General features: G+C 47.2%; 1 protein-coding gene across 1 annotated transcript in view; it reads right to left on the bottom strand.

Moving 5' to 3' along the window:
• LOC135806650 (calcium homeostasis endoplasmic reticulum protein-like) overlaps window positions 1-23,683 on the bottom strand; it is a 31,579-nt gene extending 7,896 nt beyond the window's left edge. Inside the window, exons 1-16 of the mRNA XM_065320878.1 lie at window positions 23,457-23,683; window positions 23,152-23,322; window positions 20,326-20,556; window positions 19,300-19,541; window positions 19,071-19,147; window positions 18,753-18,827; window positions 17,342-17,372; window positions 13,138-13,215; window positions 12,218-12,268; window positions 9,088-9,123; window positions 8,454-8,487; window positions 6,422-7,749; window positions 5,964-6,088; window positions 5,629-5,700; window positions 4,498-4,557; window positions 182-379 (exon numbers count right to left, since the gene is read on the bottom strand). Coding sequence (XP_065176950.1) covers window positions 182-379; window positions 4,498-4,557; window positions 5,629-5,700; window positions 5,964-6,088; window positions 6,422-7,749; window positions 8,454-8,487; window positions 9,088-9,123; window positions 12,218-12,268; window positions 13,138-13,215; window positions 17,342-17,372; window positions 18,753-18,827; window positions 19,071-19,147; window positions 19,300-19,541; window positions 20,326-20,556; window positions 23,152-23,322; window positions 23,457-23,496 — 2,849 coding nt within the window. The 5' untranslated portion in view covers window positions 23,497-23,683. The remainder of the gene's footprint in view (window positions 1-181; window positions 380-4,497; window positions 4,558-5,628; window positions 5,701-5,963; window positions 6,089-6,421; window positions 7,750-8,453; window positions 8,488-9,087; window positions 9,124-12,217; window positions 12,269-13,137; window positions 13,216-17,341; window positions 17,373-18,752; window positions 18,828-19,070; window positions 19,148-19,299; window positions 19,542-20,325; window positions 20,557-23,151; window positions 23,323-23,456) is intronic.
• Between the last annotated feature and the right edge of the window lie 235 nt (window positions 23,684-23,918).

Here is a 23,918-nt window from a genome sequence, read left to right as displayed (position 1 = left end):
CATTAGGTGGGTACTTTGCAGCACACATGCACAACACACACACAAGCATACAGGTAGTAGAACATTAGGTGGGTACTTTGCAGCACACATGCACAACACACACACGAGCATACATGTAGACATAGTACTGTACATTGGGTGGGCACTTTGCAGTACACATACACATTGCTGTATATCTTACCTAGACCTGCGACGACGTGGGGAATAGGAGCGAGATCGAGATCTGGAGTATCTACGACGGCGAGGTGATCGTGAGCGGCTTCTGGAGCGTGATGATGATCTAGAGGAGCGTGATGAGTACGATGATGATGACAAGGACCGCCGTCGTCTTCTGGGTGAGCGAGAACGGGACCGAGACCTTGACGGTGATCTCCTAGACCTGGTCGTACACATACACACACACACGCATGCAAGCACACATACACACACATACACACACACACACACGCATGCAAGCACACATACACACACATCATGTACATGTGCTAGAATTCCTTTTTCCGGCAGAAAAAGGTGAGTGGGTGGGTCTGAAAATTACTTAACCGTTTCATTTTGAAAAAAACAACCAACCAAAAAGCAATCGTTAACTGCAGACAGCCCCTTAGTGTCCTAGCAGAGTATGTGCAGTCCAGGAATTCGTACCCAAACCATTGTGGGTACGACTCCCTGGCGCAGTCCAAATGCATTTGTATGTGCGCTTCTGGAGGACATTGCATGCCTTGAAAGTGCCTGTAGTGAGCAAGTCTGGAGGACATTGCATGCCTTGAAAGTGCCTGTAGTGAGCAAGTCTGGAGGACATTGCATGCCTTGAAAGTGCCTGTAGTGAGCAAGTCTGGAGGACATTGCATGCCTTGAAAGTGCCTGTAGTGAGCAAGTCTGGAGGACATTGCATGCCTTGAAAGTGCCTGTAGTGAGCAAGTCTGGAGGACATTGCATGCCTTGAAAGTGCCTGTAGTGAGCAAGTCTGGAGGACATTGCATGCCTTGAAAGTGCCTGTAGTGAGCAAGTCTGGAGGACATTGCATGCCTTGAAAGTGCCTGTAGTGAGCAAGTCTGGAGGACATTGCATGCCTTGAAAGTGCCTGTAGTGAGCAAGTCTGGAGGACATTGCATGCATTGAAAGTGCCTGTAGTGAGCAAGTCTGGAGGACATTGCATGCCTTGAAAGTGCCTGTAGTGAGCAAGTCTGGAGGACATTGCATGCCTTGAAAGTGCCTGTAGTGAGCAAGTCTGGAGGACATTGCATGCCTTGAAAGTGCCTGTAGTGAGCAAGTCTGGAGGACATTGCATGCCTTGAAAGTGCCTGTAGTGAGCAAGTCTGGAGGACATTGCATGCCTTGAAAGTGCCTGTAGTGAGCAAGTCTGGAGGACATTGCATGCCTTGAAAGTGCCTGTAGTGAGCAAGTCTGGAGGACATTGCATGCCTTGAAAGTGCCTGTAGTGAGCAAGTCTGGAGGACATTGCATGCATTGAAAGTGCCTGTAGTGAGCAAGTCTGGAGGACATTGCATGCCTTGAAAGTGCCTGTAGTGAGCAAGTCTGGAGGACATTGCATGCCTTGAAAGTGCCTGTAGTGAGCAAGTCTGGAGGACATTGCATGCATTGAAAGTGCCTGTAGTGAGCAAGTCTGGAGGACATTGCATGCCTTGAAAGTGCCTGTAGTGAGCAAGTCTGGAGGACATTGCATGCATTGCATGCAAGTGCCTGTAGTGAGCAAGTCTGGAGGACATTGCATGCCTTGAAAGTGCCTGTAGTGAGCAAGTCTGGAGGACATTGCATGCCTTGAAAGTGCCTGTAGTGAGCAAGTCTGGAGGACATTGCATGCCTTGAAAGTGCCTGTAGTGAGCAAGTCTGGAGGACATTGCATGCATTGCATGCAAGTGCCTGTAGTGAGCAAGTCTGGAGGACATTGCATGCCTTGAAAGTGCCTGTAGTGAGCAAGTCTGGAGGACATTGCATGCATTGAAAGTGCCTGTAGTGAGCAAGTCTGGAGGACATTGCATGCATTGCATGCAAGTGCCTGTAGTGAGCAAGTCTGGAGGACATTGCATGCCTTGAAAGTGCCTGTAGTGAGCAAGTCTGGAGGACATTGCATGCCTTGAAAGTGCCTGTAGTGAGCAAGTCTGGAGGACATTGCATGCATTGAAAGTGCCTGTAGTGAGCAAGTCTGGAGGACATTGCATGCCTTGAAAGTGCCTGTAGTGAGCAAGTCTGGAGGACATTGCATGCCTTGAAAGTGCCTGTAGTGAGCAAGTCTGGAGGACATTGCATGCCTTGAAAGTGCCTGTAGTGAGCAAGTCTGGAGGACATTGCATGCCTTGAAAGTGCCTGTAGTGAGCAAGTCTGGAGGACATTGCATGCATTGAAAGTGCCTGTAGTGAGCAAGTCTGGAGGACATTGCATGCCTTGAAAGTGCCTGTAGTGAGCAAGTCTGGAGGACATTGCATGCATTGAAAGTGCCTGTAGTGAGCAAGTCTGGAGGACATTGCATGCCTTGAAAGTGCCTGTAGTGAGCAAGTCTGGAGGACATTGCATGCATTGCATGCAAGTGCCTGTAGTGAGCAAGTCTGGAGGACATTGCATGCCTTGAAAGTGCCTGTAGTGAGCAAGTCTGGAGGACATTGCATGCATTGAAAGTGCCTGTAGTGAGCAAGTCTGGAGGACATTGCATGCCTTGAAAGTGCCTGTAGTGAGCAAGTCTGGAGGACATTGCATGCCTTGAAAGTGCCTGTAGTGAGCAAGTCTGGAGGACATTGCATGCCTTGAAAGTGCCTGTAGTGAGCAAGTCTGGAGGACATTGCATGCCTTGAAAGTGCCTGTAGTGAGCAAGTCTGGAGGACATTGCATGCATTGAAAGTGCCTGTAGTGAGCAAGTCTGGAGGACATTGCATGCATTGAAAGTGCCTGTAGTGAGCAAGTCTGGAGGACATTGCATGCATTGAAAGTGCCTGTAGTGAGAAAGTGAACGTCTTTCCCGGGTGCATGTACTATGTACTACAGCAGTTCCACCGTAGTTATAACAATTAGCAGTTCCACCGTAGTTATAACAATTAGCAGTTCCACCGTAGTTATAACAATTAGCAGTTCCACCGTAGTTATAACAATTAGCAGTTCCACCGTAGTTATAACAATTAGCAGTTCCACCGTAGTTATAACAATTAGCAGTTCCACCGTAGTTATAACAATTAGCAGTTCCACCGTAGTTATAACAATTAGCAGTTCCACCGTAGTTATAACAATTAGCAGTTCCACCGTAGTTATAACAATTAGCAGTTCCACCGTAGTTATAACAATTAGCAGTTCCACCGTAGTTATAACAATTAGCAGTTCCACCGTAGTTATAACAATTAGCAGTTCCACCGTAGTTATAACAATTAGCAGTTCCACCGTAGTTATAACAATTAGCAGTTCCACCGTAGTTAGAACAATTAGCAGTTCCACCGTAGTTATAACAATTAGCAGTTCCACCGTAGTTATAACAATTAGCAGTTCCACCGTAGTTATAACAATTAGCAGTTCCACCGTAGTTATAACAATTAGCAGTTCCACCGTAGTTATAACAATTAGCAGTTCCACCGTAGTTATAACAATTAGCAGTTCCACCGTAGTTATAACAATTAGCAGTTCCACCGTAGTTATAACAATTAGCAGTTCCACCGTAGTTATAACAATTAGCAGTTCCACCGTAGTTATAACAATTAGCAGTTCCACCGTAGTTATAACAATTAGCAGTTCCACCGTAGTTATAACAATTAGCAGTTCCACCGTAGTTATAACAATTAGCAGTTCCACCGTAGTTATAACAATTAGCAGTTCCACCGTAGTTATAACAATTAGCAGTTCCACCGTAGTTATAACAATTAGCAGTTCCACCGTAGTTATAACAATTAGCAGTTCCACCGTAGTTATAACAATTAGCAGTTCCACCGTAGTTATAACAATTAGCAGTTCCACCGTAGTTATAACAATTAGCAGTTCCACCGTAGTTATAACAATTAGCAGTTCCACCGTAGTTATAACAATTAGCAGTTCCACCGTAGTTATAACAATTAGCAGTTCCACCGTAGTTATAACAATTAGCAGTTCCACCGTAGTTATAACAATTAGCAGTTCCACCGTAGTTATAACAATTAGCAGTTCCACCGTAGTTATAACAATTAGCAGTTCCACCGTAGTTATAACAATTAGCAGTTCCACCGTAGTTATAACAATTAGCAGTTCCACCGTAGTTATAACAATTAGCAGTTCCACCGTAGTTATAACAATTAGCAGTTCCACCGTAGCTATAACAATTAGCAGTTCCACCGTAGTTATAACAATTAGCAGTTCCACCGTAGTTATAACAATTAGCAGAATTTCAGTAGCAAGAAAGCAGTTCCTGATGCGCAAACTCTTGTAAAGTATGGTGCCAGGTGGAATCCAGCAAGTCCTGTAGTAGCAAAGGACAAAGAGATGCCAATCCAGTCAACATTGAGTGATAGAGAATCACTTCAAACTGACCTTGAAGAAACGTAACGACCACCTTTCCTCCCTGGAGGTGGTGACTTGGATATCGACCGCCTATCAACACAGATAACACACAGAACAGTTGGTCTCCTCCTCGGTTGTGCATAACATAACGTGACAGAACAAGATCAGAAGAAACCTTGCAGAGAAACCTTACACACTTACACCCATACAAGTACATACTTGTACTTGCTCACTGCCATAAGCTGGTTGTGGGTTTTCCCCGAAGAGGGGAGAGAGGTTCAAAAGGAATCTTGGAAAGATGACTCAATTGGTTAATGAACCGCCCAACGGCCGACACCCCCTGAAATCCCCAGACTCTGGCTGGACACACACACGCGCGCGCGTGCACACACACACACTCTCCTTGGTCCTTGGTAACACTGCCATTAAATGGTCACGTGTCCCCTGTGCAGGGGTCGACAGCACTGAGTTCAGCATTGGATCCAGAAACGCCGCTCTACTTCCTGGACAGGAAATTAGCACAGCTATGCAGGTCGAAACCACGGGATGACTTGCAGCAGCGACCGCAGCCGAGACAATGCGCTCTGCAGCAGGGCAGGGCAACCCGCTGTTTCCGGACCGAGTCTGCCGATGCCACAGCCGAGACCGACGCCACTTCAGCAGCCGAGTTGGAGAGACACTTATGCGAAGCTAGCCCGCCAGCACTCAAGAACCATCTCCCGCACGCATTACATAGTCGGCTGCCGGACTGCTCAGATATGGGCTTCCTCCTCTCGGCCAGGCACTTGTGGCGATTCTTGTATTTCTGGTGGGCGAAAGTACGCTAGCAGACATCGCATAGCACAGAAGTGTCACGCTGAGCCGATCGCGGTACTGGTTGAGCGGAATACGCACTGCGCCATTTCCCACGCTCCTGGGCGAGGTCGTACCATTCCGTGTGGTCGATGTTCACTGCGGAGAGGTCAGCTCTGACAGAGTCTCGCCACCGTTTCCGAGGACCGCAAGCCGGCCTCGGCGGAAGGAGCGCACCAAACAGGAGCTGGCGCGGAGTTCTATCGCCGTCCACACACTCACACACACACACACACACGCACACACACACACACACACACACACACACACACACACACACACACACACACACACACACAAACTACTCACCGTCTTTGATCCCGGAATGCTTTCCTTTTGGCATCAAAGAACCTATCCAGTGCTCCGATTTCCCAGCCATCTCTAAACACACCACGATATACAACAACAATAACCCGCAGAAACATCTCAATTATGATTTCACACGGCAAGCACAAATGTGACAAGAACAATACTATCCAAAGAGAGAAATAAACCAGTTCCTCCATCACCAGTCTCCTCTCCATTCCTAGAAACCTCATTGCAAACAGTAACAATCACCTAGTAATATCCCCTCCCCCCTTCTATCTCTGCCTGTCTTCTACAGATGAAAACTGTCAATGTAAATACATGTGCAAGTGGCTTACGGATCTCTGTTATCTGGCGGATTGTAGAATGCCTCAATAGCAGCTAGTAGGCGATTCGTCGGCGGTCTGGGCTTAGGCAAACGTAACTGTTTGGTATCCAGGGGAAGGTAGCTATTATGTGCCAGCTGAAGTAGGACAGAAACAAACCCAAAACGAGTGTGAATTCCATCACATCCTATCAATGCTCTAGAGCAATACAGCAATGATGAGCCAGCAGCAGCAGGAGCAGATATTCAGCAGCAGCAGATACTCAGAGCAATATACAGGCTAGAGTATTGTGTACCTGGCAACACATGCATACTCATATAATACCTACTGTGCCTCTACAACTGCTGTCATTGCTACTCGTGTGAGCAGTATAAGTGCTATAAAGGACCACAGAGCTGGAAAACACACACACGCGCGCACCCCCCCCCCCCCCCCACACACACACACACAAGCAGCTACGCAAAACCCACCTTGACTAACGGCACCATGAGTCCTGCAGGCAGTTCATGGTAAGGAACTTGCGGCACTTCTCCATTCTCTATTGCCTGGAACTCATACGGATATTGATCATAAGGTAAGATCAGATCTTCAACCGGCACAGGTGCTGGTGCTGGTTGATACGGAGCAGCAGCAGCAGCAGCAGCTGGTGGTGGTACACCTGCAGCTGCAGTAGGTAATGTGTCTGATGGTGCTGCTGGCTGTACAGCAGACGCTGGAGGCTGCAGATGCTGCGCGTGGTGTGCTGCCGCCTGATGCTGTGACGGTGGAGGCTGCTGACGCTCTCCGTGAAAGCCAGAGTCAAAGTAGGAGTCGGATTGCTGCGATGACCTAGCTGGGGGTGGATGACCGTGATCAAAATATGATCCAGCAGTGCCTGCAGGAGGCGGAGGGCCTCTTCCAAACCTGTCATCGGCAGGATGTCCACCATCATACGGAGGAGGCTGTCGATAGTCGTCATGAAATCGTGAGCCACGATCAGCCGCTGGTGGTGGATAGTCATCAGCATGTGTACCAGGACCATGGTTGAAATACTGTCCAGGGGGACCATGAGTAGATGCTGGACCATGGTCACCGGAACCCCCAGCTGACGGTGGGTAGTGCCGAGATCCATGGTGGTGGTAGTCATCGTGTGGATGGCCCCCACCACTACCACTACCGCCACCGCCTTGGTATGGCGCCTGGTGTCGATGGTAGGGGTCTGCATGGTGTGACGAGGGCATGTTATGCTGCTGCTGTTGCTGGTGGTGATGGTGATGATGATGATGTTGGTGATAATGGTCATCAGGCGGCCCGTGTCTGCCATCACTGCCACCACCACGTTCATGGTGATACGGATCTGTGTAAGATGAAGCCGCCGCACTGCTGCCAGCGACGGTGGCTGAACTTGCCGACTGCTGATGAGTATCGCCATGATGCCAATTACCTTGCTGATCAGGGTGACCTTGAAAGCCAGTGTGTTGCTGCTGCTGAGATTGAGAACCTGCTGGGTTAGTTGCGGTGCTAGCGGAATGTGTGTGCGCACCATCACCTGGTTGCTGTGCCTGGAAGTGACGCTTTTCATCACCACCCACAGTCTCCTGGCTAGCTGCTGCAAGCTCACGGCTGTTGGATACTTCCGACTGTTGCTGCTGCTGTTCATCTCCTTGGGTATCTTGTTGCTGCTCAGGATGTCCGGGTTGTGCTTCTGAACTTGCATCAGGCTGTGCTTGCTGCTGCTGTTTGAATTCTAGATGTTGTTTGGCCAGTTCAGAGAATGAAGGTGTACCAGCTGGCACAGGGCTGGGGTGTGAGTAGTCCACTGCAACAAGAAGAAACAAAGCAAGAACAACACATAATTATAACTATCATGCATCATGCTTTTAAAAACGACCTATCTGATACACTTCTATTCCGGACACATCTCAAAGATACAAACGACAAGCCAGAAATCACCCCAATATGAATAATATGAATAATATGAAAGGGCATCGGAAAGTATTTTAGGGTGGTACGGTCAACCATCTCAAGTACTTGAAGTACTTGTCCGAGGACCTCTCCGGAAAAGTCTCGAAATTTAGAGCCCAAATCATTACATTTATTGATACGTGGGGAGCCCGAGGCAAAAAGTGGCACGGCCTATGCCGTAGTGAGTCTAGTGACCGTAGCGTGTCCGACACCCCTGGTACTGGATATTCCCTCGGTCTTCCGCATTTTGGTGTCAGTTGTTGTGCGCTTGATGAAAGTATGTCACAGCAGTAGCAGTAGTAGCAGCAACACCACAACATGTATACAGCATTAGAAGAAGAGTGAGACGTCGATGTGTGGGAGTGTGTTGGCTGGCTTTGATTCGAGATTCGAACGTCAGCGAAGAAAAGGTTGCAACGTGAGAAAGGGAGAAGAATTTCAATTATTGCATGATCCATGATCACTGACTTTTTCCAGCTACGGGTGGGCTCGCTCAAGTTCTACTCCCCCCCCCCCCCCCCCCCCTAACCACATGTGTTGTTGCTCACTCTCACTTACATGTCTGTGTACACATCTGGGTAATACGCTCCACCTGCACAGAAGCATAATCGTATACAGCACAAGGAAATGGCATTACATCAGGGTACCTCAACTCTCCAAATACGGTCTCTTCGCTGCACGTCACTTCAAAAAAAAAAAACGTTGAATGTTTTCACCCTGAGGATGGGCCATGCCCGAACATTTGGTGAATTCAATTATTTATTGGAGTGACGTGCAACGAAAGACTGTACTTGGAGAGTTGAGGTACCCTAATGTATGAGTGGCTGCACTGGAGTCTGCGAGTGCTTAGAGAAATGACATTACCGAGAAAATATTCTCAACAACTCCCAGATGCACAGCATTGCATAGAAAAGTGCATGACACACAACCTGGAACACTGTACGTGAAACATTGATATGGCATCAATCCGAGCAGGGAGAACCTTTACGCCGCAATATTTACCGATGCCAATTGCTGAGACACTGCCAGGAGAAACTCAACTTACATGATGTGCTCTGTCCAAAGGTGCATCCCCCAAGCAAGAGCCATACAGTGTATGGCTTTTGTTTGGGGATATGTCTTAAAAGTCTTATAATAAAACTCTGTGCAAAGATGGATACCACAACGGAAGCCGAATAACTTGAATACTCACATCATCAGGCTTTTGATTCACAACAGTTTTCAGCATCTGTAAGTGAGCAAAAGAGCAGACATCGAGACAAGTAAGAGAACGGATACCACTACTCCGGTCCCAGTCCACACAGACATGCTGACAATACATTATAGTGATGATGATGATGATGATGATGATGATGATGATGATGATGATGATGATGATGAAGCCACTTCTTTGGGCAAACAAAACACAATTTCCCAAGATGAAAGAGTGGAACCCTACACAAATAATAGTTTAAATGAATCCAACGCAAAGATCGTTTTTCCATGAAATACAACAATTGAACACAATTACATGCTTAAAGGCATGAAAGCAACAAAACAGCAACAAAAAGGGTAAGCGCCATACCAATCCCGCATGCACAGTCAGGACACAGCGCGATACTTAACAAACTAGACCTGACTCGGCCACGGCAATCGAGACATCATGAAAACATCTCGCCGGATGGTGGTACCGTGACCGAGCCCCACGTATGCACAACACAGCAGCACGCAGCAAAGCAAAAGACAGCCGACAGCGGAGTAAACCAATGACCTGGGAATAGTGAGATCCCGATGACTCGGCCTGCATCTGGCACAGTCTCTTGAGGAACACATTGCACAGCCTCCCACAACCACCATGCACAGAGAACACGAGAGGTGTGAAAGCGGCTCTTTCTACATTTGTGACTCTTGGCCCATATTCGTTCCACTTACGCCGCTCGTGCTGCTGGTACAATGCAGGGAGGGTTCTGGACCCGTAGGAAGGAGCATCTGGGCAAAATACCCTTACATCAAAAAAAGCTTCCTCCCCACGGGTCCAAAACCCTCGAGCGGCTATGTCCAGACGCGCATCCTCTCGGCGGTTCGTTGACCGAAGAGGAAACCTCTCACCAGAAAGAGGTTGCAGCGCTGGTTCTGTCGAAACGGCAGTGCAGACTTCAGTCAATTCCCTCGCCAGCAGGTCACGTATCTCGTTATGACGAAGTGTCGGGAAGCCGCCCCTGGCGCAACATAGCTGATGCTCAACTGAGAACAGCTCACCACACACACAGGTTGCTGGTGTATTGGCTAGCGGCCATGCATATCTCAATGCCAGAGCATCCCGGAAGTCACGCTTGGTGAGACGAAAGCCATGCTCCGCCAGGGGCAGCACGCTCAGCCATGAGGATGATCCTTTCTCCGTGTGTTCTTCTATTCGTCGCTTCGTCATCTCATCGCTCGTGTCCACTATTTTGTTCCTGGCTGCCTTTGCGCGCTCCCGGTTTTCGGTGTGGACGACACGCTTTTTGTGACGCATTTCATCGATCATCCTCTGAAAGGGGGTACCAGCACCAGCAACATCAGCAGCCACATCCGGTCCAGGGTTTGAGTTGCCAGCGACCTCCCGCGGCTGCACCTCCGTTGCCGTCATCGTGGGAGTGGGAGACGCTCCACCACGGTCAGCAGTATCTGCAGAAGCCGGCACATCTCCAGCGAGAGAAATTGGATCGCTATCCTTAGCGAAATCGCCCAGAACCTCCTTCACCATAGGTCCGGACACTTGCTTGGAGCCCTGGTGCTCAAACCGTGGTCGAGTCGTGAGGTCCGGAAGGGCCATCCCACCATCCCGTGTCGGGAGCTTTAGAATATCAATGTCTTTCAGAGGCACGCTCGGTTGTCCCACGAGCTCCGGTAGAAGTGAGGAGTGAAGCTCCCGCTCCAACGGCGCCAAGTCCTCCGCAGAAACAGCCATAGTTCGAAACACATAGTTCCATCTGTTGACTAAGCCATGGGTCAACGCAGAGTATGCTGCATGCGGCTCTGATGCGGCATAATTTGCTAAAATCTCTGTATGTTTCGCCCACTCTTCTACTTTTGTCTCTTTGAATTCTCCGAGGAATGCCTCAGTCCCGATAGCAGCGCCCAGATACTGTACGCCACGAGACTTGACGTGGATAGTTGTGTCACCAAAAGTCTCGGCAGCCAAGGACTCAAAGCCAGGCTTGACGAGTAGTTGCGTTTTTGTTTCGTTGATGTTGTAGCCGTATTTTTGGCCCTCTTCCTTAAGGAGGTTGTACCACTTTCGCAATGGGGAGAGCCCTCCGGCAGCTGCCGAGTCATCTGCAAACCATCCCTGGCACACATCTGCAACATTGGTTCCGACTGACTTGACGAGAGGGGTGAGAGCCGTGGCATAAATGGCCATCGCAAGAGGGTCACCCTGGGTTGTACCCTCCTGTGACAATAAAGACTGGCCACCACGCACAAAGAGGGATGCAGGGTCTTGGTAAGTATTCAATGTTATTTGTGCTAGCGGGGGGCATACTCGAGCAATATTGTGCAATGCAGCGCGGCGATTCAAGCTATTGAAGGCATTGCGAGCATCGACTAGCAACACTGCCTCAGCCTTTTCCGAAGCAAAGGCAGCCGTCATTGAGTGCACCATAGCCTCCACCCCAGCCGGGATGCCCGTGCAGGCCTGAACTGGTCCGCAGGCTTGCATAATGTCGGGTTTCATCAGAAACAATGCCGCCTTGGAGCACAGTCTACGAAACACTTCACATACCCCTATTGGCCGAACGCCAGGGTTCTTGTTGAGGGCAATGAGTCTGCAAGCTGTGTACGGTGTGAGTGAGCCGGAGGGGACTGAGTCGGTACAGATCAAGCGTGTGAAGCACGCCACTGCCTCACGCAGATCAGTAGATGCACCTTTGTAACATGTGCATAGCCGCCGCCAAGCATCCGCGTCCAGGCCGGAAGGACCCGCAGAACCATGATGATGATGATGATGATGATCATCATCATCATCAAACTGCTCACAAGAGAATGTAGGTATGCAGCAGTCATGCCCAAATACAGCTATTAAAGGAAAGCTAAGGAACAGCATACAATTCCTATCACAAATAGCCTGCATCCACTGGCCTAATAGTTGTACAAACATGAATGGACAAGCATCAGAATGCCACTGCCACAAGCTCCAAGTTTCCTTGGAAAAGTAGTGGGATAGCATCCTGATCACGGGCACCACTGGGACAACTGCATAAGAGGGAGCATCATGATCACGAGCATCAATCATGATCACGAGCATCGCTGGGACAACTGCATAAGAGGGTTTTATTGTCAACGGGCATGATACTCATACTCACGTCGGTGGTGCCCTTTGACACATAGCTATTCTGCTCCCATAGACCAACGACCTACATGTAACATACACAGACACAGCCACACACACACACACACACACACACACGCACAACAAAACACACATACACACACACATATGTGCACATACACGTACATGACGATCGTGTAGACTTACACTATCACACTATGACACAATCACACTATGAAGGTAATACAGCACACAAACACGTACTGTACGTGTAGACACATGCTCACTATGATACATGATACATCATGCACATGTGCGGTTCGCCACATCACACAACCTGTCTCTCCACAATAGAGAGGTTCCGCACTACGTAAAGTTGAGCAACTTTACGTTAGTGGGCGGGGAAAACCCGTGAATTCGCGAGTTTGCACTCCACTTACGGAAAGTTGTCTACGTAGAGTACGTAGATAGGGCTCTGATAACGTAGCTGGTCCGTAAGTGGATTGGGGTACAAATTTATGACTCTCTCCCCAGGTCGATCTGGTCGTACACTGCCGTGTTCGGAGTTGCCCAGGGCAGCTACGTGATTTGAAAACTCCGTATGGCGGAACACAGATGCGCATGCAGTTTACGTAAGACTTTCCGTAGATCGACTACGTTTTTTACTAACGTAATTACGTTATGAACGTAATTACGTTATGCGGAACCTCTCTAATGACTGACTGATGCTGCAGGGCAATCCTGGTGATTGAACAATCTTCCAGTTTGTACCTTCAAACTACTGCCAGTTAATATTTCAACAAGATGTAGTGTGTGTGTGTGTGTGTGTGTGTGTGTGTGTGTGTGTGTGTGTGTGTGTGTGTGTGTGTGTGTGTGTGTGCATGCGTGTGTGTGTAGTGATGCAGTAGCAGTTGTCCCTAGCTAGGGTGTGTGAAGAAGAAAAAAAGCGTGTACCTTGCTCAGTCTCTGGACGTTGTCTGCTTCATCGGAGTAGGTCACACAGAATATGGGAACAATCGCAGTCTCAATGGCCTGCCACCCACACACACACACAGGCACATGGGCACCCACACACATACACACCCACACAGGCACACACAGGCACACACACAGGCACACGTACATACACACATACACACAGGCACATACAGACGCAGACGCACACATACACACACATAATAATTATTTTTTTGTTATTATACAATGTACATGTATGCAGAGACAAGACACAATCATGTCTTTGATGCATTTCTGCAGATGCACATCATGTGTTATGATGTACTAGTATACAATGTAGAGGCAGAACATACTCTATAAGTATAACTAAACTAACTGGTGGTGTTAGTGGACAATATAGCGTAACTTGTAGTTCTTTGGTCCTCATTTCTTCTTTAAATTAATCCTTGGCTCTCTACCTGAGTCTAAGGGCCTGGTCAGACTGCGGCAACTTTTGGTTGCCTGACGAAAAAAGAACAGCGTCCAGAATTTGAATCGCGATCACACTACACATGTGGGGAGAATGAAAATTCAAAATTCAAACTCGAGCGTCAAGTGGTAATCTCCACGAACGACGTCAAATTCCTTCACCTTGGGATCGCCAACACCTTCAGTGCAATCCTTGCAACCATCCTTATGAGTTTTGTTGTTGTCCGTGGCCAATTAGCTGATCGATATCGAGATGAAAAAATCAGTGATTATCAGCGTCAATGGCGTATCAGCGTCAAATCCTGTTTGGAGCGGAAAAGCGTGGCCCGTTCTTGCTTTTTTTTTGGAGCGTCAACTCTCGCTTTTGCCGCTCTGGCGGCAAGTTACTATGGAGATTCGGATTATAATCCTAGGATTATTTCGATTTTGCCGCAGTCTGACCAGGCCCTAACAGAACATAATCCTTTGCACTTGATTTGGCTATAATTCCAAATTCAGCATCACGAGAGAACAAAAATTAGTTCTGAATGAAAATCTAACAAAAATTCATAAACCGAGAAATTGAGAATTGCATAGAACATGAAGTAGATGAGGTGAGAGTGTTCATTTGTTCTTGAGTGAAACAACACTTCAAATGAAAGGATAAATTATGGTCTGGAATGAACTGGTCTTTCTCTACAGTATACTGTAAACCGTGAAATTATTGCCATGGTCTAATTTCTGCGAAATTCGCGACCGCGTGGAAATCGCGAAATTTAGACAGCGCGAAAAGGAGATCCATGAAAGGTTTAGCAAGAATGCCACAGTAGCACAAATAGTAGCGCAATCCAGCGTATTCGTGAAGATTGCCACCAAGAGTTTCCTTGCACCACTACTGTACAAATAACTCGGACCGAAGTTCATTCCTTTCACATCCTTTTGAAGTTTTCCCTTGACGATCGCACTACTGCTTCTCTCTGGTCACTAGTAGTATGTCGCTCCTTCAGTGGATGCAGAAAACTGATGACAGCAGCACTGTGAAGCAGGCTTCATACCTTCCTCCTGCGGCAAGCAGTACCGTCGCTGCAGCAAACTGCGCCGTGGAAAAGGAGCTGGCTACGTTTGAGAAAAAGAAGAGGAAGCGTGGTGATTACCATAGATACACGGATGAGGTGAGAGCTAAGATCGGTCGACACACCACTGAAAGCGGAAACAAATCAGCTGTTCAAAAGTTCTCGAAATCTCTTGGTCATCCTGTGAACGAAAGTACTGTACGACATTGTAAACGCCTGTACCTTGGTGAAGTGAAACTCGTCGGTGATCCTGCCTTGGTAAAGGAGCTTCCACACGTTGCTCGTGGACGTTCTCTTCTGCTGGGCGACATGGACGCGGAGGTGGCATCCTACGTGCGATCGCTGAGGCAAGCTGGCGCTCCAGTCAGCTCCAGAATCATCCTAGCAGCTGCCTCTGGTATTGTAAGGCATAAAGACAAATCGCTGCTGAAAAAACACGGCGGCGGCATTAACCTGACAAGAGAGTGGGCGGACTCTTTCAGGAAGCGTCAAACGCAAGGCCACAAAAACAGCCAGGAAGATACCAGCTGACTTGCCAGATCTGAAGCGTGCGTTTCTGGAGAGAATTGAGAAAGTGGTTGAGGAGCACTCCATCCCTGTGAAGGGCCTAGGGGAGGACACACCAACAACCCACTCTTGTCCGGCTAACCGACAACTAACCCTGAAGGGCTGTCATCCTTGTTATTTTATCTTGGTGTGTAGCACCAAATGATATAGTTCCAATATCATCACAATCCCCAAGAAACTCGTGGTCAATTGGGACCAGACAGGTACCAAGCTAGTCCCAGTGCACTCTTGGACATTAGCAGACAAGGGGTCGAAGCAAGTTGCAGTTGTAGGGAAGGACGACAAACGAGAGGTAACACTCCTGTTGGGAGTCTCTGTTGATGGCTATCTCCTTCCACCTCAGGTAATCTATGCGGGGAAAACTGAAGGCTGCCACGCAAAGGTTACATTTCCTGACGAATGGAACGTCACCCATAGCGCCAGTCATTGGAGCACGGAGGAGACGATGCTTGAGTTTGTGGATAAGGTCATTATCCCCCATGTGAAGTCCACCCGCCAGGAAATGAAACTTGCAGACAACCAGCCAGCACTTGCAATATTCGACGTGTTTGCATCACACCGCAGCCCGTCCGTCCTTGCCAAGCTAACGCAGCACAATATTCATCAGGTGTTCATCCCTGCTGGATGCACCGGCGAGCTGCAGCCTCTTGATCTTTCCGTCAATGATGTATTCAAGTCAAATATGAAGAACAGGTTTGCTGACTGGTATGCAGACTCCATCAAACATGCCCTGGACGCTGGAGAGTCACTTGAGAACGTGAAGGTGGACTTGAAGGTTTCTACAGTCAAGCCCCGACATGCTCATTGGCTTATTTCCGTCCTACAGGAGCTCCGCGGCATGAAGTGTCTCGAGGATGGTTTCTGCAAAGCTGGCATTTTGGACTGCTTCAAGTAATCCTTGCAATGCTTATGTAATCCTGGAATAGACATCTCATTGTTCATGTCACTGAATAAGCACCACTCAGGTGTTCAAAATATAGCACAGTGTTTTAGTACTTACCTTTAGACCATCCTCTCCTTTGTGAGCTGTCTTTCTTTCAAAATCTCTCCCTCCGGTAGCTTGTTCGGTAGCTTGTCCTTGCTTAGCCTTCTTTGGCTGAAAATCTCTGCTTTAAAATTTTCAAATTCTGCAATCGCAAAATTAAAACCTCGCAAACCTGTCCGGATTCTGAAAACGCGAACTAAAAACGCCGCGAAAATTTCACGCTTTACAGTACCCACTTCTGACATGGTGATTTCCTCTTTCTTCTCCCAGCTAGGGTTACAGTTTTAATGTGCTAAAATAATTACTAGGCTAGATCCCACGTGTTAGGGGTCGTCCGCAATTATCGAAAGTTTTTTCCAATCCGTAGTAGCTTCAAATTTTTCCTCACCCACCCACCCCCCCCCCCCCCCAGTCCGTAATAAAATATTATTGATGGACACACAACCCAATACTCGTCCATTCCTTTTTCGCTTCGGCAAAGAATACATCCTTGTTCGTCGTCTTGGACAACTGCCACAAGCAATTTATTGTTCTGTAATAATCAGAGTCACCAGCGGTTTTGAAAAAGGGCTGCTTCTTCACCGCCTTTCCAAACAACGTCGCCTGTCTGGACATAGTCAATAACAGTCGTCAGCGCCAGCGCTAGACGGAAGGACTCCAAAGGAGTGCATGGAAGACGGTACTCTGGACGAAGGAGACAGTGAAACTCAAAAATAGAAGGGTCGACTCGCCGTCGAATGCGCCGAACTGTATGATCCCCGGCCCAGGAGCAGCCAAGGAAGCGCGCGCGGGGGCGCAGAAACTGCCAGAACTACAAAAATATTTGTAGTAGACAGTTCGCGCGCAGCCGCGCGTGGAAAACAGGGGCTACACGTAGACGTACACGTGGCACGCGCACGTGTCATTTCGGAAGTTTTTCAATCCGTAACTGGCCTTGACCCACCCACCCACTTTCGAAGCTACTACGGATTGGAAAAAACTTTCGATAATTGCGGACGACCCCTTACTCAATGCATGACACACTCAAATAATTACTAGGCTAGATCCCAAGTGTTAGTCAATGATGTGGCACTTTGCCAGGACATCATTGCTTGGGCATAACACGTACAACTACTGGTATGTGCCTTACCGCTTTCAGCTCTTGTCCACCTTTCCGAGCACTGAACACACACAGACACACACAGACACACACACAGACACATAATTATGTACGTGCCCGCACAGAATAATAATGGAGCCACAGTGATTTTAAAAACACAAGTGGAAGCATTCGCTTGCACCCGCATAGTACATGGATAAACTGGAAAAGCACCTAGAACGAGTATACAGTGAAACCTTAGCATCAAGTATCCTAGATATACCACATTTTTCTCTTTGCATCAAATGTAAAGTACTACAGGTAGACTCCCTTTAATTCGAACCTCAAATTGCCAGGCCCTAACTTCTAATTATCCGGAACTTCTAATTATCCAAATGCAGCCCCATACACTGATATGTATGTCAAAATGCTTGAAATCCCATGCTGAATATTTTTTGCACATTATTTTTTATTTGCATCAACGAAAGATAGGCGGTCGTACCGGTCATGTACAACGGATCATCAAAACACTGGATCGACACAAAATCATTTGACATTATTATCTTCATCTTCTACTTCTAGTGAAGAAGTTGTCAGTCACTGCAGCTTTCCTGAAACAATTTCAACGGAAAAGAACTGCGCTGCCTAATCCGCGTCATGAAAGGCCGTCGGACAGCAGCACGTCGTTCTGAAGAACGGAAGTGGAGCGTAGGCATAGACAATATTTACGACAATAGTGTTGTTGTGCGCCAACGTCTCCGCGCACGAGCTGGCGCGGCAAGAAAGGCCATCGAGATCCGCGAAGAGAGTCAGCCACCTGGAAGAAGTCGTCTTCAATCAAACCTTTGCAATTTGCCTCGCACGGGCTTGAACTAAATTTCGAGAGAAGGTGGGTTTCTTGAACGCTATAGTCGATCCTGCAGCGGACCATCGATCGATTTTTGAGCTACTCTTGGCTAGAGAAGGAGAAAAGAATGAACTTCGAAATACAAGGATAGCAACTCAATCTCACTTCGAAATAAGCGTTCAAAGAGCATAGGCAATGTACTGTAAACAGCTCTTCTGTACGAAGACTGGGTTCGAATTATCCAACCGGCGCACTTTTCGTACTTCGAATTATGCATTCGATTTTGACTTTAAATGACTTGCAGAAGATCGGTACGACGAAAAAGTTCGAATTACACGGAAGGTTCGAATCATACCGTATTCGAATTAGAGGGAGTCTACCTGTATTTGAGTAGAGGCTATCCATTCTTATCCAGTCGTTTGACCTCGGATATAGAGTACTGAGTACACATCAGCTACCACAACTACTCGGGTACTGTGTCTCTATGTGTCCCTGCTGGAGGTGCACTATACAATCAGTTTACTGTAGTACATGTACTTGTTTGTACATTGTCAGACAGTTGACACTGCCTTAGAACAATGAGCACCATGCCACACTACCTCCCACTGTACTTACCAGCGGTGAAAGATATCGTTGACCAAGTAAACAATATGTAGTCGCTGTGAGAAGGTGGCTGACTGATTGGATGCCCTGGACCAGAATGAGAGCAAGACATTGTGGGGAAGGAAAAGAAACAATGCAGTTAAAGAATGAGGGAGACTAGCAGCTTCACCCAACAACATTGTCGTGGCAATACACTGAGATGCGCTGGTGAACTCTAGGATCACAAGCATCCAAAATTCTAATGGGCTCCTCCACAAATCAGACTCCCTATGCCCATTGTATACAGGTATACTGAAGCAGCAGCAGCAGCAGCAGCATGCGTGGGCTCACCTGAAGTACATGTACTGGGCTACGTGATAGGCATGATAGTCCGATTGAGCAACTTGAAATATCCAGTTCTTGCCAGCCTGTAAAAGACACCATGCACACAAACGAATAACTCAGGTGAGAATCAGACGGGAACTCAAAAACTATTGAATCCAGACCGAGAACAGCTAGATCCAGAACAGCAATGGCATCAAACACAAGCCTATCTACAAGCAAGCACTGGCAAACTCACAGATATAGCATCTTTCGTTCCCTTGTCCATGACAGCAGACAGGACATGCTCAAATTCTCCCATGTCCGGAATCTGATGGCCAGAGGTGTCAGCTGACTGGGCCGGTTGCTGCTGCTGCTGTTCACCAGCTTGCTGGAATTGCTGAGTGCTGGCATGCGACTGCACGCCTTGCTGTTGCTGATATTGCTGCTGCTGCTGTTGCCACGTACCTTGATACGCCTGCTGCTGTTGTGGCTGCTGGCCTAGAATAAGGACATTGATAGAAACATGAGAAACGGGAGACATAATGAAGTGAAATCAGGATTAGAAAAAGGTAGTTTCCCCAATGCTGGATCTCAATGATGTCAAACAAGTTCACACACTGTAGACATACAGACTAGAAGTCAAGAGCAGCAAACCCATAGCTAATATTGCCAGCTGACTATTAAATGTTCATGTGCTTTTTTAAGTTTCCGATTTTTGCGAGGATGGTGTAACGCATATACTAAAATGCCACTAGCACATGCACACACTGCAACAATGGCTGCATATGTGATCACAGTACTCTGCGGACATTTGCCCTCACAAACACATTGCCTTCGAGCAGTAGAAAACATTTAGTGACGTAAACTTTGGGCGGTTTGCTATACACGGAAATATACAGCCTTTTACTGGTCCCCAGAGACACCCATTGTGCGATTGTCATATTTCTTTACAGCTACAAGTCCAAGGCTTGCTAGTGCAACCCATTGGAGAAGAGAGAGAGAGAGAGAGAGAGAGAGAGAGAGAGAGAGAGAGAGAGAGAGAGAGAGAGAGAGAGAGAGAGAGAGAGAGAGAGAGAAAGAGAGAAAGGGGGAGAGAGAGAGAGAGACTAGAGGAAAGGGTATAATATCATGGTAAACACCATGCAATGCCCTTTCAGACAACACTACAATGGTACCATTACAGTTATCAGCCAATGTGCAATGCATAAGTGAAAAGAATGAAATGCAGTGAAAGTCAAGTACATGTGTACGCCTGCAGTGCATTGCCAGCGCTCTATCTAACCTTGCTGAGACGGAAAGTAACCGGGCTGATTCATTTGCCCATGAGACTGCTGAGCCTGGTATTGCTGCCCTGGCTGTTGCTGCTGCTGTTGTTGTTGGTAATTCAGTTGCTGCTGCTGCTGTGTATACTGATCTTCTCCAGCAAACTGTGCGTACGTATTAGCACTAGGCTGGCCCTGGTCTGAACCCTGCCATGTACTCTGTCCAGACGCTGGCATAGAACCTGCCATGGCTGCAGACAACAGTCGCAAGCAAGCATAGTGCAAGAGACACGTACAACACACGCTTTAAGTACATGCTTACAAAAAATGGACCCATATCTCAGGCTCGAGATGCCTACACAACTCCATACACAGGCCATCCCAGACAGATCTAGTGGAGCGTGGAGCTGGAGCCATAAATAGACGAAAGTGAAGACAAATCATTGCTAATCAAAACTCGGATGTTGAGCCAATATTAAGTTACTATTAATTACCTCTTTGGACCTTCCCTAACCTGAGCCTTCCAAATTGGAAGTTTGTTGGTTTGCGCCTCGTAGATATGTTGGAGTTAGGTGTCAGGTCGTTGAATGCCTCAATATTTCTGTCAGTTTTGTGCCTTGTTGTCGCTTTATCTGACTGTATTAGATCTCGTTATCTTGGTGGAGTGTTAGTCATAACTCAGAACTTATTGGTCCTTTCTTAACCCGTAATGTTTACCTCTGGATACCTGTATAATTTATTCAAAGCTATCACTATGAGGCGTGTGTTAGCGAGATGGAGAGAATCGGCAGAGGAACCGTATAGAGGAACATTGTAGTGAGACATGATGTGTCTTAAGCTAGCACCTCCACTTTATCCATCCCCATGGTCATCGATGAATCAATTCTCGCCACACAGTCATGACATGATGCCTTGAAAATCGCTGTACATGTACATATTTCGGTGTGGTGATAGTCTATAAATGTGAGGTTTCGCATAATTGCACAGCAATGTGCTGTCCCTTTGGAAAAACGCGGCCAAGAATTCAAAATTCCGCGGCAAATTCCGCGGGGAAAAGAGGGGTTTTCTGCGGCATTTTCTGCTGTAAAATCAATAATCTGCGGCACTTTCTGCAAGTTTTTCACCCTCCTCGTAGAGGATATGACAACTAGTCGCATGAAGGAGCACTTTTCATACTATCCTTTGCAGTCACAAACTGAATAAGAGTGAAGAATCTTGGAGAGACCTGCACTGGCAAGAGAAATGTGCTCAAACAGATCGCAAAGTAGTTTTTCTGCTGCTTTCTGAGTAGTAATTTCAGTAATTTAATAATAATAATAATAATAGTTACAGTTCGCATGTCACTCATGGAAGGATCCATGGGCTTAACGCATCTGTCAACGAAATCCAGGCAGAAGAGCCGACAAAAGGCATCTCATTATTGTTAGAACGTATCGCAGTAAGAACAACTACGCAAGCGCAGCACATTTTTCCACAAGCATCAGCCATTCTTTCTTGTCTAGAGCCAGTTCAAAACAGTCAGAAATATCAATATTGGCGTGCTTTAGATCACTTTTAATATTGTCAATCCATCTGAGATGGGGTCGGCCACGTGGGCGCTTGATGTCCCGGGTATTAATTGCCATCTCCAGTGCTTGGTAGGACGCTGAGTTACGTCCTTCGCGAACAACATGGCCCAGCCAGAGCAGCCGACGTCTGCGACAGGTAGTGCTGACTGGGCCTTGTCGCGTTGAGGCGTACACCTTGGCATTCGACATGTGGTGAGGGTACACCACACCAAGCAGGTACCGCAATTTTCTGCGGTGCCATGCGTCCAGCCGATTACTGAGTTGCTGTGTCAGGGCCCACAGTCCGCAGTTATACAACAGGATAGGCAAAATGAGGGCAGAGAACATACAAAGTCTGGAGCTCAGTTTATGACGCTTCCACGAAATGGAGCCGAACGCTCTATTCGCAGCACCTATTCTTGCCTGAATATCCTCTGCGGACCCCAACAAAGAGCCAAGCAGCTTGACAGATCGCCAAGAGGAGTCGGCTTTAGTTACTGTAATATATTGTGTTTTCTGAATATTTAACATTAGGTTATCTTCTTTGAATTTACCCTAAAAAATTCAGATTCCGCGGGCAAAAGTGTGGATTCCGTGATTTCCGCGGATGATGGCAACTTCTGCGAAATTTGCCGCGGCCGCGGAATCGCGTTTTTCCAAGGGGACAGAATGTGCGTTTGTGTGTGTGTGTGTGAGCTAGCCGGTTGTACTGAGTTTAGGAACTTTTAATTTTGTCTTTACACACGTGTCCATGTATGGCTCCAGTTCCACATCATTCTACAGTGCTGCTCAATGAAATCCAGTCACGTCACTCTAGTACGCGCCGTGCGTTGCACAGCCCTCCCTAGACCTGAGAACACTGGGCTGCGAAATGGTGCAAGGCGCACACTGGATTTCATTGAGCAGCACTGTAGTTCAAATTCATCTATCCACACACAAACTCATCCCGCCACTTTTCTCATTCCCTTGGTACCAAGGGAATCATCAGGGCCGCTGGAACCAGTCTGGTTGGTCAGGTTGTCACCGGACCAACATGCTAGCCACCAACACATGTCTACTATTATGGAGGTCATGTGTACCCGCCATATCATACACAGACTGTTTGAAAGGCACTGAAACTACCGGACCAATCAAGAACTGCTTCCGGCAGTCCTGATCATGGAGTTCCGACCTGAGGATGGGCCACGCCAAAACATTTGGGGCAGGAGAAATGATGTTCGCAGCAAAGAGGCTATGTGGTATGTACTCTTGGTGGTATGTATGATTGTTGACTAGCCTCTCAGTAAGTTACTGACTCACCAGTCTTTTCAGCTGATATTTTCCACTCGTAATATCGATGAAATTCACCACCAAACAAGAAGTCAAACTTGGCATTGTCCTTCTGCTTCTCCTTCGTCATAAGCTCGAATTCTTTTCCATTTCGAGCAACGAAGTTCGCAAGTTTGTCGATTATATTCTGTTGTTCTCGGTCTAAAAAATGAGAAAGCATGAATTACATTGTTCAACTCCTATTCAATATCTTACACACACAGGAGTATGACGGCTAAGATTGTACAGTACAGAATGTAGAGTCCAGTGATGGCAATGTGGATGAATTTCGTTACCTTGAGGTGGATATGGAATAGGTTCAGCTTTTGTCGCCATACTTATAGCTAGAAAGCACTGGCACCAACTTGGGATTCCAGACTAAAACCCTCAGCATCTAATGGGAAGCGTTACGTCTTCGACAGATCATGATTATCATATCTTCGCTTCAACACTAGCTTGAGCAGAATCTGAAAGATAGAATCTACACAATTCTAAAAATACTACTTGGAATAACAATTTCTTCAAGAGAAGCACAATTTTTTTGCATTTTGCCTGACTTCATTTTTGCTGATTTTGCGTCAAAATCCAAAAAAAAACAAAGGAGGAAAAGTCTTTTTTTTCATTTCCCGACGTCATGACGTCATGAGGTAAGAATTATTTTTCTGTTTCTGTTTAATATTGCCGAGTCGGGCACAAAAAAAAAAAAAAAAAGAACGCGGGAAGCTTGTGTGTGTCATGATGTTGTACGTCGTGCGTAG

Source organism: Sycon ciliatum, chromosome 1 (assembly GCF_964019385.1).
Source record: "Sycon ciliatum chromosome 1, ocSycCili1.1, whole genome shotgun sequence".
Lineage (NCBI taxonomy): Eukaryota > Metazoa > Porifera > Calcarea > Leucosolenida > Sycettidae > Sycon > Sycon ciliatum.
Note: the sequence above shows the minus strand (reverse complement) of the source record. Positions and strands in the feature narration are given on the sequence as shown.